We start from the raw sequence: 15,147 nt of genomic DNA, 5'->3' as shown, positions 1-15,147 counted from the left end.
ACGGGGAAGTCCCCAGCAGAGCTTCGTTGGGGCAAAAGATTAACTACCAAATTAGACCGTCTACACCCAGACAGATCCCCTCCAGACCCAGAACCACCCCTCCAACATAGAACTCTTAACACAGGACAAGCCGTCTGGGCAAGGAATTACAGGGGGGGCAACAAATGGACACCAGGGGTGGTCATCGAACAAACAGGCCCCCTGTCATACATCATAGACATTGGACAAGATTCACATATCCGCAGACACATAGACCAACTTCGGCGGCGCAGTCCTCAAAACATTGGGGAAAGGGGTAACGACGAATTGCTAACAGAAGCACCGCCACGAAGCCCCGCACGCCAAAATTCCCCCGATCGGAATATACCATTCCAACACCCCGCTCCAAGTGACGCGGAACCTGCGGAGCCAGACCCCCTGCCCCCGGAGCCAACCCTAGAAGCCCCTGAAGAAAGAGAGCAACCAACCGAGACGACCCCCCCGGCGCTCCGAAAGAATAAAAAGACCTCCTACCTACCTAAAGGACTTCGAATGGGGAAACCCGAAAAAGAAACAGTTGGGGAAAAATCAACACAATCAGAGGGAGGGGTAAGGGGTGTTGTGTATTTACTTATTATTATTGTTATGCACACATTAAGTTAAACAGAAGTTAACAAAGCTGAGGTAAAAGCGCGGCAGCTTTTGACAGCTGTCAAAAGCTGCCGGACGAAACTGCGCAAGCGCCAGCAAGTGACAGCTCAACACGTGCTACCGCTGACAGCTCCGAGCTGTCAAAACCGGACGGCCCCGATTGGCGGAAACAACGGCGCGGGAACAAACTCACCCCTGGTTGGTCAACCCGTCGGCAGCTGTCAAGTATAAATAGATGTCTTGTTCTCTTGTTCTTTGCCTGGTTCAGAATAAAAGAAGTTAACTGTTAACTTGCTGTCTCGCCTGCTTCTTAGCTAAAGCACATAGTCCATACAGCCAGTGTGGGACGGCCAATCTCCAGGTGTTAGGTCCATTATGGGAAAAAGGGGAGATAACACCGGCCCGTCTCCAGTTCACATGGTGATGGTTGGTGGCTCTTCACACCTTCCTCTGAGAGCATAGAAATAAACCAGGCATGTAGATTACATTCCTTATTCCCTCCCTTGTTCTAGCTGACAGTTTAGGAAGATAAAGTTCAGAGAGAGATAGAACGCAGGGAAGCAAAATGTTACATTGTAGTGGATAGAGGAAACAGGCAATAATTGAAAGCAAAAGGTTACATTGTAATGGATAGATGAAGCAGAGGCAATAAACCCATGGGCACATCCCCCCTCCCCCTTGGGAGTATGGCAGAACCCAGGGAAAGGTGAGGTTTGATTTTGGGTCAGAGGGGATAGATAGAAATGAAATAGGAATGGGTTCTGACAATAGTTTTATATTACTTCCACTTGCCTAAAAAAATTTAAATGCCATTTCCATTCCTCTGGAAGGGTGGGGCTGCAATGCCCTTCCTTCTCACATTTGGAGGTTTTTAGCTTCTTGGGAGCCTTTTCCAGGAAATCCAGTTGTAAAATAGTAAATAAAGGATCAATATCCTCACCCAGTTCTAAACATGCTGTTTACGATCTGCTAATTAGTGCTTCTTTCCCCTGCTGGTTTTGGAGGGCCTTACTCGGATCAAACGGATTGACCACCATCTCTCCGTGATCGACGAGGCACCCCTCCTTCTTCATCGCCTCTCTGGGGCAATATTAGGCCCTTTTAGGGCCCCCTGAAGAGCAAAATCAGGCACGGAAACCAGATTCCTGAGTCCGTGTCACTATGATGTCAAACCGGAAATCTCAGGCTTGACCATTTCTTTTGGTGTCTATGATGTGGGAAATACACAGTGGACCATTTGGTAATATATCTATGAAAAAGATACTTATGTTAACCAGAACATATAAAACAAAAAATGATAAGAATTTTATTTCTGAAGGACGGACTTTGTTTCCTGGTCTCCCTGTTTCCATTTTATCTTCCTATAATCTTTTGTCTCTTTTCAATCTTTTGTACTTGACTCCAAAAGTACTGTAACTGTTTAATTTTCATTACTTCAGATAACAAATGTATAGTAATTCTCTGAAAACTCAGAAGTTAGATATCCAAAACTATTGTATAAAATTTTCTGATCTTTATAAAATATTTTTGTTCTCTTAAGGCAGAGGGCTCAATTTCATTGTGGGTCACATTAGCATTGTGGTTGCCCTGGTGAGGGCATGGCCAACTGGGTGGGTGTTGCCACCTCAACATCACTCATGTGGGGGGCACCTGTGGGGGCCTGGTTGGGTTGTGGGGGATCCAGGGGTCTCTGGCAGGTGGGACGGTGGGTGAGAGGCTCGTCCCATGGGATAAGGCAAGGCAGGGAGAAGGGCAGGATGTCATCATGGGGTGAGGCGGGGTGAGGCCGGGGGTGGGGTGGCTGCTGCCAGACACAATCAGCCCCTGCACACAGAGGGCAGCAAACACATGAGGGCTGATGGTGTCCATCAGCACCCCCAGCTTGTTGGCTCCTCAGCTGGTGCACTCTGGGGCTTCCCAGTCCACTGCCACCCACTGGGTCAGCCTTTCAAGCAGCAGGCACTGCAACAGCACCAGTAGCAGACAGAATTGGGGATGATGAGGCATGTGATGTGGACTGCCAGACGCACCTACTGCATTCTGTCTGCTTTTGCTTGCAGTTGGAGAGCAGGTCACTGCTGGTCATCTCAGCCCCCTCATAATCTTACCTTTGGCCTGCATGTGAAGCACACAGCTTGCGCAGGTTTATTAGGCTGCCACTACCTGGAGCTGCAGGGGCACCCAGCATGAAGGAGGCAAAGCAGCTAGCTAGGAAGCCCGAATGGAGGTGGTAGAGCACACCCAGCCCAGCAGGCAAAATACAAGCCACCCCAAGCAGGGAAAGCTGGATCCCCATTGGTGCCATAGCCGCCCAAGCCCAGTCGTGTTGTCGGGGGGAGGCACATGATTCTGGCTGGGCCTAGGCTTTCCCTGCTTGGAAAATGGACCTGCAGCAAGTTGCTGGTGGTCTTGGTGGTGGCAGTGGCTTGCAGCAGGGCTGATGAACGTCATCTATGCGTGGCCTAAGGGAAAGACCCATGAGGGGGCTGAGGAGATGACCAGCAGCAACTTGCTCTCCAACCGCAAGCAAAAACAGATGGGATGGAGTAAACACATCTGCCAGTCTGCATCACATGCCTCCCTCCCCAACTTCTCCTGCTGCCAGTGCCGCTGCAACACCTGCTGCTTGGAGGACCAGCCTGGTGGTTGCAGTGGGCTGCAGAGGCTTTGCTGCTGGATACCGTTGGCCCCCACACACTCACCGCCTCCTGTGCATGTGCCAGGGGGGCCTCTGGGCTGGGTGGGGTCGGGTGGCAGGGGCTGGTCCCTTGCTGTCTCCAGGGTGGCCCCATGGGCCATATATGTATATAAATTAGTAGCCACCCAAGGAGAAAACATATAGTCTCTTAATTTTACCTTCTTTTCTTTGTTTATTCCAGATAGTACAACTGAAGTTTTTACAAACATCTATGTGACCAGTTTTGGACCAGTTTCAGATACTGACATGGTGAGTATGGCAACTGAAATAACCTCTGATAGATATATATATATATATATATATATATATATATATATATATATATATATATATATATATATATATATATATATATATATATATATATATATATATATATATATATATATATATATATATATATATATATATATATATATATATATATATATATATATATATATATATATAATGTTTCTAGAACATATATGTTTGCCTCTGTGTGTGTGTGTGTGTGTGTGTGTGTGTGTGTGTTCTAGAACACTTGTAGATATTTCTTTCAAACATTTGTCTTTTGGCCAATTGTCTTTTGTGGTTTCTTTGATTTAATACATAGATCAGGCCCACATACTGAGATCCACTTGAAACTTTCTAAAACCGATAGGATTATTTGGAAGGATCCCTGGCCTCAATCTAACTAGCATGTCTTCCAATGAGCCCCCCCCCCTTTTAATCATCCCAGTGTTAATGTTTTTATCATGAATTCTTACAATCTCTTCCAATTAGATTTAGCCATTCAGTGGATTCTTTTTGGGAAGGAATGGTGAGAGTTCTCACCCACATGTGAAGTAAGGAGAAGAAACTGGTAATATGAATTCTTAGCAGCTGCCCCCATACTCTTATATACTGACAATGTTTCAACCATTGTATTTTACAAGCTATTTTCCAGCAGAAAATTTTAAGGCAACAGATTCTGTAATGATCATAGCATTCTTGCCCTTGCCTATATCTCCTACCATGGCAGTTCTCTCATCTCTTTAACAGATTACTCAAATTCTCTCTCCCAAGTCTTTGCTATATTATTTTTTGCACTGAGGAAATCATCCACTAAGGATTCAAAGGCTTCTAAGAGCTCTAAACAATTTTCACACAAGGACAAAATAAAAAGAGAGATGAAAGTTTAGTTCATCTTTGATTCCTATTCCAGCAGCATGAACTTTCTCTACATAACTTTTCCCAACTCTGCTACTGCCAGTTCTACTATTGATAGACTTTCCAGTTCATATTTCCCAGTCCTCACTGGTTCCTCTTCAAGCACAGGAGGCAATCTCAAAAGGAAATATTCAAGATAGTTTCCCCTTAGTTTTTACTCCTCTGGCCTACCCTTTTGTACAGCAAAGTAGTTAAAACCAAGGGCTCATCCTATCTCAAGATTTCCAAAATCATAATTGGTCATACTTGCTCATTCTGTTCCTAATGTGTATTTTTTTTGCTATTTCAATAAGATCCATGCTGTCTTATTATACTAGGATGTATGTTTGATGTATTGGAATCAGTGGTTGATCCAGTTTTTCATGGTACTCATCTGCACTCAAGATATATTGAGGTTTCCAATTATGTGAATTTCCACAATTTAACAAATGTGTTATCACATTGAATTCTGGACAAATGCCACACTAAGCCACCCTGTTACTTCTCGGATCCCTCCAGAAAGTACATGACATGTGTTTTTTTTCCCCCACAGAAATAAACTATTGACGTGGGACAGCTTTCCTGTTTTCTTTTGTGACTATTATCATTCTTAAGAAGGATCTATGATAAACCTTTGCCATCTGAAATTGTTTTTGAAAAAACTTTTGTTTCAGGATGATACTGATTTGCTTCCATCTTTCCCTCCTTGCAGAATGGAAAGCAGCTGGCACTTGTAGATTTCTAGGACATATACTTCCATGCATCTGTAATTCCCTACTATCACTTTTCCCTTTGCTTAATGGTAGATGTTTGGCCTCTCCACAATACTAAGGGCTTTTTCCCCTAAATGTATGATGAGAGAGCCAATTAGGTATAGTGGTTAAAGCATCAGGCTAGAAACCCTGAGTTCTAGTTCTGCCTTAAACATGAAGCCAATTGGCAGACTTTGGGCCATTCTTACAATCTCAACTCTAAAAAGGAGGTAATGGCAAACTACTTCTGAAATCTTGCCAAGAAAACTGTAGGAATGTGTACAGGCAATCACCAGGAGTCAACACTGATTTGAAGACACCAAAAACAAAACATAAATCAGTAAGGTACTTGTCATCTTGATTCTCCATGCTAAAGTACAGTATTATTTTGTCTGTTAGACAACTGTTGTGTACTTCTGAACCAGGCTATATTATGACATTTCAGTGGCTTGATTTCTGAGAGAATTGTGAGAAGATTAGCTGCCTTGAAACCTCTAAACAGGGGTCCTCAAACTATGGCCCATGGGCTGCATGTGGCCCACCCTGTCTTTTTATCTGGCCTGCCTTAACCTCCTGGACAAGCCGTCCAATCGCGAGGAGAGGGTGGGTGGATGGCAGCCAATGGCACCAATGGTGAGTTGGTGGGAGGAGATGTGTTTTTCCCAGTTTCTCTCACGCGCACCCAAGTGCACATTTGTGCTTCAGCCATGCCCCTTTCGTCTCCTCATCTCGCCTCTTCGTGTTTTTACCTCAGGGCCAGGCTGAGAGGTTTAGGTCTCACTTGCAGCCTCGGCCTCGCTTAGGGCAGCTGAGCCAGGCGATGACAACACCACTGCTGTTGCTTCTTCTGAGGCGGGTCCCTCACTAGGCACTATAGAATGTTAGCCCCAGCCTCTGCCACTGCTGCCACCACAACCACCATGCCAGCCAAGAGGAAACTGGTAGTGCTGGCCCTCAAAATCACCCCCACCATCGCCGAGGGACCCAGTCCCACCAGCAGCGGCGAGGGCAACAGCTCCGAGTGAGTGGGCTTGAGTGGGGCTGCTGGAGTGGGGCATCAGTTATGGATCTGAGGGGAGCGGGCAAAGGGTGAGGTATTTGTGAGGGGAAGCTGGGGTGAGTGAGAAAAAAAGGAGAATTTGCTCCTGGAAGGTTATTTCAGGGTTGTGAGGGGTTGTGTGGAGTTGAGGCGATGAAAGGTCTGGAATGCCAATCAAGGAGAATATTTCTGGCTCAGGGTTAAAATGAAGGGCTCTTGGGGAGTTGGTCTCTGAGGATGGTGGTTTTCTTGCAGATGTTTCAGGACCCAAAGTTGGATAATAAGTGAACTGATGATGTTACCTAGTTTGGGTCACAAGATGTCTGCAAGAAAGCCACCAAGCTCAGAAAGCACCAAGGACTTCACAGCCACCCTCCTTCTCCTCTTCTCCTCCTCCATTCCACAAACACCCTCTCTTCTGGCATTGCTGATGTTACCTAGTTTGGGTCATGAGACATCTGCAAGAAATATTGAATGGAAATGGCACCTTGCCTTTCTGACAGATGTAACAGAGCTACTCAACAGTTTCAATGTGCAACTTCAAGGAAAGGGGAAGCTCATCTGTGATATACATTCACATGTGAAAGCATTTGAAGTAAAATTGGACATAATCATTAAACAAGTGAGGGATGGAAACTTCTGCCATCCTCCCACAACTCAAAAACTATTTGCGGAAAAACCAGCAGTTGCATCCCCAAACAAAATGTGTGGATTCACTGGAAATATTGTATATTTTCTTCACAAAAACTCATTCAATAATTAACCAATTCATTTTTCTTGTTTCATTTTTTCATTTTATATTTGATTTTACTTTGTTCTATAATCATTATTTTTTCAAACTATAGTCTGCCCCCCCAACAGTCTGAGGGACAATGAACTGGCCCCCTGTTTAAAAAGTTTGAGGACCTCTGCTCTAAAACATTCAACAAGGCAGATCTTGTAAAATCTCCTTATTATGCAACTAAGGCATCATAACAATTGCTTCCCCTTAAAAGTGTGAAATCATCACTCCTTCATATCTTATCTTAGTTTAAATTCAAGCCTTCTTTCTCTCACTTTTCCCATAGCTTAGAGACAAGCCTGATTTGCATATTTAGCATTCCTGCTCTAGGACATGTATTTCCCAACATAGCTTCCACCTAGATTATTCTATTCTTTGTGGGAACAATCTATACCATTGGACAAATGTCTTTCTGTCATTTTCATTACTCTGAAAACTTCAAGCACTTGTATATAAGCTTTCCTCTCTAATAAAAGCCACTCTGCATCATTTTGAAACTATTTGACCATATGGTTTATAAGTTGAGTTGTTTTCTTCCCCTGTTTTTAGGTCACACTCTAATTATAACACCAAATTTTACTGCTTTGATAGGGATATCATCTTGCCCTATATCAAGAAATCTCTCCTCATTACATACAGTTTTATTGAAAGCATTTCTGTGTACCTTTCTCTCTGATATTTATTGTTTCAACCAAAGATTCTATGTCTGGGTGGTTTCTAAAAGCTCTCTGCTTCCAAAGAGCTTGTGTGAAGCTGAAGCATTGAGACAACATACAGTTTGGTGGGTCCTTCATTCTTCAAAACTATCTAAGTTACATCAGTAGCTTCATAACAGTACATAAAGTCTGTATCTCTTCTGCACCTTAGATTACAGATTGTCATTGATTTGTCCATTATTTTAATTTGTCATCATCATCAAGTTGTATCAGGCATTCCATCAATGGAAACTCTACCTGTTGATAATGGTTGTAATCAAATTCTATTAGGACAACTCCAAGATCAATCTGCTTGTGAAGAAGAATACACTCTTGGTGTCTTAGAAAATATTTTTTTCTACAATTGACTCTTGTTCTACACATTTCCATCAATTCTCCTGCTGAGGAGAGGAAAAGGTCAGCTGGTATTCAACCAACTGCATTCCCATTACACTTTAGTTGCCTGTATTTGGTTTTTAATTACCTTTAGAACTCTCCTATTCCCTTCATAAGCAGACTCTATATTTACTACTTTGTTGTTTGACTCTTCTACTTGTATTCTACTCAGCTAGCTACTAAACTTAAAATTTGCATGAGAAGGTTTAATATTGAATTATTTCTTCTGACAGCTGCAGTAAGATGTATTCTTACCCAGATTTAAGTTCCATTGAACTCAAAAGAGCTTTCTATGGGGCAAATGAGAAATCTGGAAATATTTGACCTTTACTGCCATGATTGTTAAATGTATCACTGTAGTTGTTAAGTAAATCTTGCAGTCGTTAAGTGAATCCATCTTCCCCCATTGACTTTACTTTGTCAGAAGCTGGCTGGGAAGCTCACAAATAGTGATTACACAACCCCTGGATGCTGCAACCATCATAAATAATACTGGTCGCCAAGTTCCTGAATTTTGATCATGCGACCCTGGGGATGCTGTCACAGTCATAACTGTAAGGATCGGTCATAAGTTACTTTTTTCAATGTAATTTCAAACAGTCATTAAACAAATGGTTGCAAGTTGTGGACTACCTATACTATATATAAATTTTAATCTACTCTATATTCTAACCAACTTCCTGTTTCTCTTTTTCACACACAAAAATGTGGGGAAAAATGGAAACCACTTTCTTCTTCCTTCCGACTCCAGCTCTGATTATTCTTTTCTTTTCTTTCCTTTCCTTTTCTTTCCTTTCCTTTCCTTTCCTTTCCTTTCCTTTCCTTTCCTTTCCTTTTCTTTTCTTTTCTTTTCTTTTCTTTTCTTTTCTTTCTTTTCTTTTCTTTTCTTTTCATTTCTTTTCTTCTCTTTTCTTCTCTTTTCTTTTCTTTTCTTTTCTTTTCTTTTCTTTTCATCTTCTTCCACTTCGTCTTTCCAATAGCAATGGTAATGTTTAACATGTTTCACAAGACATATAGTTTTAATAAAATATTCACTTGGAATTACGTGTAAGAAAACTATACAATACTAAGCTATGATGCCATACATGTAAGTCAGTATCATTAAAATAGGTTTTCTACTTGATGTTACAGAATATTGCTGAGGAAGATAATGAATATTTTCTGACTATGCCTAGCAAAATGTCAGTACATACTATCTCGCATGTAATTATCAGATTTGGGTAATTTGTACAGCCAATTACATTAATTCTTTTCTGAAAGGACAAATGCATGACCTGATCTAAGCAGTATCTCAACTGGCACACCAGGTGAAGCTATACAAAATCTCTTTTCTCTCCAGGAAACTGGTGCCGCCTGCCCTCAACATCACCCCTACCATCACCGAGGGACCCAGCTCCACCAGCAGTTTGAGTGGGGCTGTTGGAGTGGGGTGCTAGTTATGGGGCTGAGGGGAGAGGGCAAAGGGCAAGGTATTTGTGAGGGGCGGCCGGAGTGAGGAAGAAAAAAGGAGGACAATTTGCTCCTGGAAGGTTATTTCAGGGTTGTGAGGGGTTGCATGGAGCTGAGGCAATGAAAGGTCGGGGGAGCCCCCAACAGGGAGGATGCAGTTGGCCTCTGGAGGAGCATCCTGATCCATGAACTGTGGTGGTGGTGCTGCATCCAGGTGAAGCCCCGAGGGGTAGGTAAAGCTGGAGATGGTGGAGCAGCTCAGAGAAACCAGGGGTGCTGGTGCTGGTGGTTGAGAGAAACTTCATTGGCCTTTAGGGTCCAGGAAATGGTAGAGGAAGGATGGGAGCATTGGGATGTGCCCCATGGGAAAGAGGAATGAAGTCCTGCCAGGCAGGTTCTTCTGCCCTAAGACAGTCCAGAATGCCAATCAAGGAGAACATTTCTGGCTCAGGGTTAAAATGAAGGGCCCTTTGTGTGTGTGTGTGGGGGGGTTTCAGGACCCAAAGTCGGATAAGTGAACTAATGATGTTACCTAGTTTGGATCATGAGACATGTACAAGATAGCCACAAAGCTCAGAGAGGACCAAGGAACCCACAACTGCCCTCCTCCTCCTCTTCTTTTCTCCTCCTCCACTGCACAAACCCCATTCTCTTCTGGAACTGCTGATGTTACCTAGTTTGGGTTATGAGATGTCTGCAAGAAATGCTGAATTGAAATGGCATCCCTGCCCTGTCCCCTGCCTCGCCTCACCTCGCCCCACAGGACGAGCCTCCTGCTCACTGTCCCACCTGCCAGAGACCCCCTGGATCTCCCCCAACCATGCCTGAACCCCACAGACAACCCTCTCCACAAGTAACATCGAGATGGCCACACCCACCCTGGCCACACCCACCAGTCTATCATGATCACTGCAGCCACGCCCACCCAGTGCCACACCCACCCAGTGCCATGCCCACCTGGCACCCAATGATAAATAAGTGGGGTTTGGGTTGCAGTTTGGGCACTCAGTCTCTAAAAGGTTCGCCATCACTGCTATATGTTCTCCTGCTTGGTCCCTTCCAGCTCTATTCTATTCTAAATTCTAAAGGCAAAGTAAGAATCTTAAATAATCAATGTTGATCAAAATAAATATGGCATGTGTTAATAATCCATTATAAGAGCCTTCATCCATTGCTTTTATTTCTATAACAGGACCTTTCTTGGTTGTAAAATATTAACCACTAAGAAAATCTCTATAATCCCTCTTTGAAAAATAAATCTGTTTGCTTTGGAAATCTGTTTTATAGGATTTTAATTTATAATTTCATTTCTGTGTCTTCCACTACAGAGAAAAAAGTATGGTCATCTAGTATGGACAGAAGGAAGTACTTAGCAGACAAAGTTCTAATCAGGGAGATCTCAGCAGTAGTGATAATAGAAAAGGATGGAGAAAACCCTGACTCCAAGTAAAAGGGGTGGAGGGAATCTGATCTCTGGGTTTTAATAGAGACATACTATGGTCCTGGAAATCTACCTCAAATATCATCATAATGGCACCTGCAGGTTATTTACCCAAAACATGATAAAACGCTATTGTGATAGCTTCTACCCTAATAGGATGCTTTCCAGTACAGGTTCATCAGGGTATAGGGCAGAATCTTTTCAAAATACTATAGTCCCCATATAAATTTCAAATATGATCAAGAAACTCCTGAATTATTTATTTATTGGTGGATTTTATTTTATTTTTTAAAAAAATTGCTTAGCAAGGATTTTCTACCCACCTTGCTGTATTTAGTTGACTGTCATATTGAAACATTTTTTCCACTACAGGAGTACACAATAGATGTTTTCTTCCGCCAAAAATGGAAAGATGAAAGGCTAAAATTCAAGGGTCCCATGAACATTCTCCGACTGAATAATTTAATGGCCAGCAAAATTTGGACTCCAGATACATTCTTTCACAATGGAAAGAAGTCAGTAGCTCACATGTGTTAATAATCCATTATAAGAGCCTTCATCCATTGCTTTTATTTCTATAACAGGACCTTTCTTGGTTGTAAAATATTAACAAGTATGTAAGTAAATCAAACATGGGAAAAATATAACCCTGTGTCCACAAACATCAACAGTATCATAATTGTTTTTATTTTGAAAAAGAAATAAAAATTTCCTTTTATTAAAATATTTAAAGGAAACAAAATAATCAAACAGTAGTTTGTCATTCTACTTTACATTTTTTCCCCAGGTAAATAGGAAATGAAAAGATTATTTAGATCAATTTTTGATTTGCTTGTGATATGAAGGCCCACCTCTTTTGTTTCTAAATTATGGGTTCTTATAATTTCCTGTACATATCTACAAATATCTATTCCTAATTATCCAAATAAAGGTCCTTTTTATACCATAAAAAGATATTGAAATCATGTCAGTCCATCACTTCTACATAACCAATTTCTTACAAACAGACTGAATGTGGCTGTTCTTTTGAGGCACAGAATTTCATTTCTGTAAGGGCTCCCTAGAGGACTATCATTTTGGCCAATGCTAAATAGAATTCTGTTATCCATTACTATATGTCTTATGTTCTTATTTACACCTAAGCAAAGTATATCTCCAACACTGCCAAGTGCACTCCCTCCCTGCCAATTTAGACTTTTAAAAAATATGTTTCATGCTATCATGTGCTGCAACAGCACATCACGGCTCTAGTGTCCAGTCAATAACATAATATATGTATTAAGTAAATTATAATGCTTTCTGTTCTCTGGAGGAAAAGACTGGGATTTGCTTGAATTGTTTGTCTTTTTCATATTCCTACCTATGGTAAACTTTACATATCCACTATAGGTGGCTTATTAAATGCCTTATTAAAATCAGCATATGCTTTTTTAGGGGCAATTGGGGTATTAAAATCATGAATGAGAATGACCTGGACTGATATGAATGCACTAGCACTTAACAGTTAAAGGGAACAAATATACTATTGAAAAGAAAATATTTAGTGATGCTAAATCTGTATGAATGTTACTTATGAAGCCATTTGACTATATCCAAGATAAATTTAAAAGGGACGTGGTGGCTCAGTGGGTTAGGACGCTGAGCTTGTCGATCGGAAGGTCAGCAGTTTGGCGGGTCGAATCCCGAGTGCTGCGTAACAGAGTTGAGCGCCTGTTACTCATCCCAGCTTCTGCCAACCTAGCAGTTCAAAAGCACGTAAAAATGCAAGTAGAAAAATAGGGACCACTACGGTGGGAAGGTAACAGCGTTCTGTGCGCCTTTGGCGTCTAGTCATGCCGGCCACATGACCACGGAGACGTCCTCGGACAAGCGCTGGCTCTTCGGCTTTGAAACGGAGATGAGCACCGGCCCCTAGAGTCGGAAACGACTAGCACGCATGTGCGGGGAAACCTTTACCTTTACCTTTTAAGATAAATTTCATCATTAGCAGCTGATTATGACATTGAATTTTATTACACATGACAGGTATTAAATTCGGTTGTTTTCATATTTTTTTTTGGTAATCAAGAAACAGCTACGGTTTAAAAAGTGATGTATCATGATTTTCTCTGCCTTCTCTCCATTTTTCACAAGAGACAATTATCTAAAAACTCTGCTCATTCTTATTTATTTCTTCATTTTCCAATAAAGAAATTTATACTTAACATAAAATAAAACTGAGGGGGAAAACATATAGTTTGACAGGATATCACCTACATTTTCACCAATAGAGGAACATTATCCAGGCCTGTCTTCCTGCTAGATAGATAAATGATTTGTACTGTTTAAAACAAAGACAGAAGAATCTGGGTGTAGGGCTATAAACATCTTCCTTTGGCTCCAGATTAAAAAGAGAAATTTCCAGAAAAACAAAAATCAAGACCTGGGAAAATTGAATAAGGGTATATTATTATTATTATTATTATTATTATTATTATTATTATTATTATTATTATTATTATTATTATTATTATTATTATTATTATTAAAATTTATATGCCGCCCTTCTCCCTAAGGACTCAGGGTGGCTCACAACAATAAAAAATTAAAAAACATAGAATACAAAGATATTATATCACCTTTTACTGTGTGACAGTTGCAGGGCTGATGTAAGAATGTAGTTGTTCTAAATTTTACACAGCGATAATAGACAATAGAAAATACATTTTTAAAAGAGGAACTTCAGTTAGAAAATGCAACATCTTACTCTTAGATTACTGTATATTTGGCAGTATTTAAGAGTAAATAAATAACATACTCAACATAGACATGCAAAAGCAAGCTCTACTTTCTTTAGAAATATCCTTGATATCCTTTTCCTAGATTTCAAAGACAGCATATTTAAATCTGCCCAACAAAATTTAAATTTGATCTTAATCTTTTTGGAGACTTACATAATGGGGAAGCTAACATAAAGGCGGCCGAACTAATTAGATGCTCCACAGTATTTATTTATTCTTTTATTCTTATTTTACTCAACCATGGCTAAAAAGAGCTCCACCAAAGAAACAGATAGATTGAGAGATTACAGGTAGTCCTCAATTTAAGACCATTTGTTTAACAACTGTCTGAAATTACAATGGCCTCAGTAAGGGGCCTGTAAAGTATTTCTGGCTATTGGAAAATGTTGCACCACCACTCCATGGTCACATTATTGTGACCTGCATGCTTGGGAACCTGTTTGCACCTATAACGGGTTGACAAGCACCCACAATCATATGATTGCTATTTGCAATACTCTACTGGCAGGGAAGGTTGCAAGCTGCTGCTGCTTGCAAAGGGGATTCTCTCTCATTTCTGGGGCTGGTTGAAAGAACTACCTGCTGGCAGATGTCAGCTCCATGCAGTGTCGAATTCCTCCATCAGACAGACCTTGTGCTCTCTTTTTAAGAGTAAAAGGGTTGCCTGCCAATGGGATTAAATTCTGTGCAGAGCTTAAATCCTTTGGGGGGGCAGCTCTTTCAATCTGTCCACTTAATGAACCAGGAGATTGCTTAATAGCTACAACTCAGAGTACTACAAGTTGATTGTTTAGCAAAGCAGTCAGAACACATCTTGTTTAACAACCACTTTGCTCAACACCTGAGATTCTGGTCCTAATTGTAGTGTAAGTTGAAGACTACCTGTACATGCCATCAAATTGGTGTCAACTCTTAGTGACAATCTGTCCCTGGTCTTTCAGGTCTTCTAATACCATGAGAGTCTGTGTTGTTGCTTGTCATCCCCTTCTCTTTCCTTTCATTTTTCTCAGGATTAAAGCATTTTCTAGAGAGCCAAATTGTCACATAATGTGTCTGAAATACAATAATTTGAACCAGATCATTTATGCCTTGAATGAATACTCTGAATTGACTTGTTTCACTATTTGTTTATTTTCCTGGATGTTTACCTCAAGAGTCTTTTCCAAGATCAAAATTGAAAGATCAATACTGTTCCTACCCTGCTTCTTCAAAATTAAAATTTTGCTTCCATAGTCACAGGGAATATCATTGCTTGTACTATTTTGATCTTTTTAAATACAGATGTAGCATGGCATCTGAGGACATTTTCCAAGGAC

At 41.2% G+C, this 15,147-nt stretch overlaps 1 protein-coding gene across 1 annotated transcript in view; it reads left to right on the top strand.

Annotated features, from left to right (window-relative positions):
- LOC308671033 (gamma-aminobutyric acid receptor subunit alpha-2) overlaps window positions 1-15,147 on the top strand; it is a gene marked incomplete at its 3' end in the record, with an annotated part of 263,575 nt that overhangs the window by 178,325 nt on the left and 70,103 nt on the right. Inside the window, exon 4 of the mRNA XM_081332970.1 lies at window positions 3,510-3,577. Within this exon, the coding sequence (XP_081189096.1) occupies window positions 3,510-3,577 (68 nt within the window). The remainder of the gene's footprint in view (window positions 1-3,509; window positions 3,578-15,147) is intronic.

This window comes from Vipera berus, assembly GCF_964194415.1.
Source record: "Vipera berus genome assembly, chromosome: 7".
NCBI lineage: Eukaryota > Metazoa > Chordata > Lepidosauria > Squamata > Viperidae > Vipera > Vipera berus.
The sequence above is the reverse complement of the archived record's forward strand: the minus strand, read 5'-3'. Positions and strand labels throughout refer to the sequence as shown.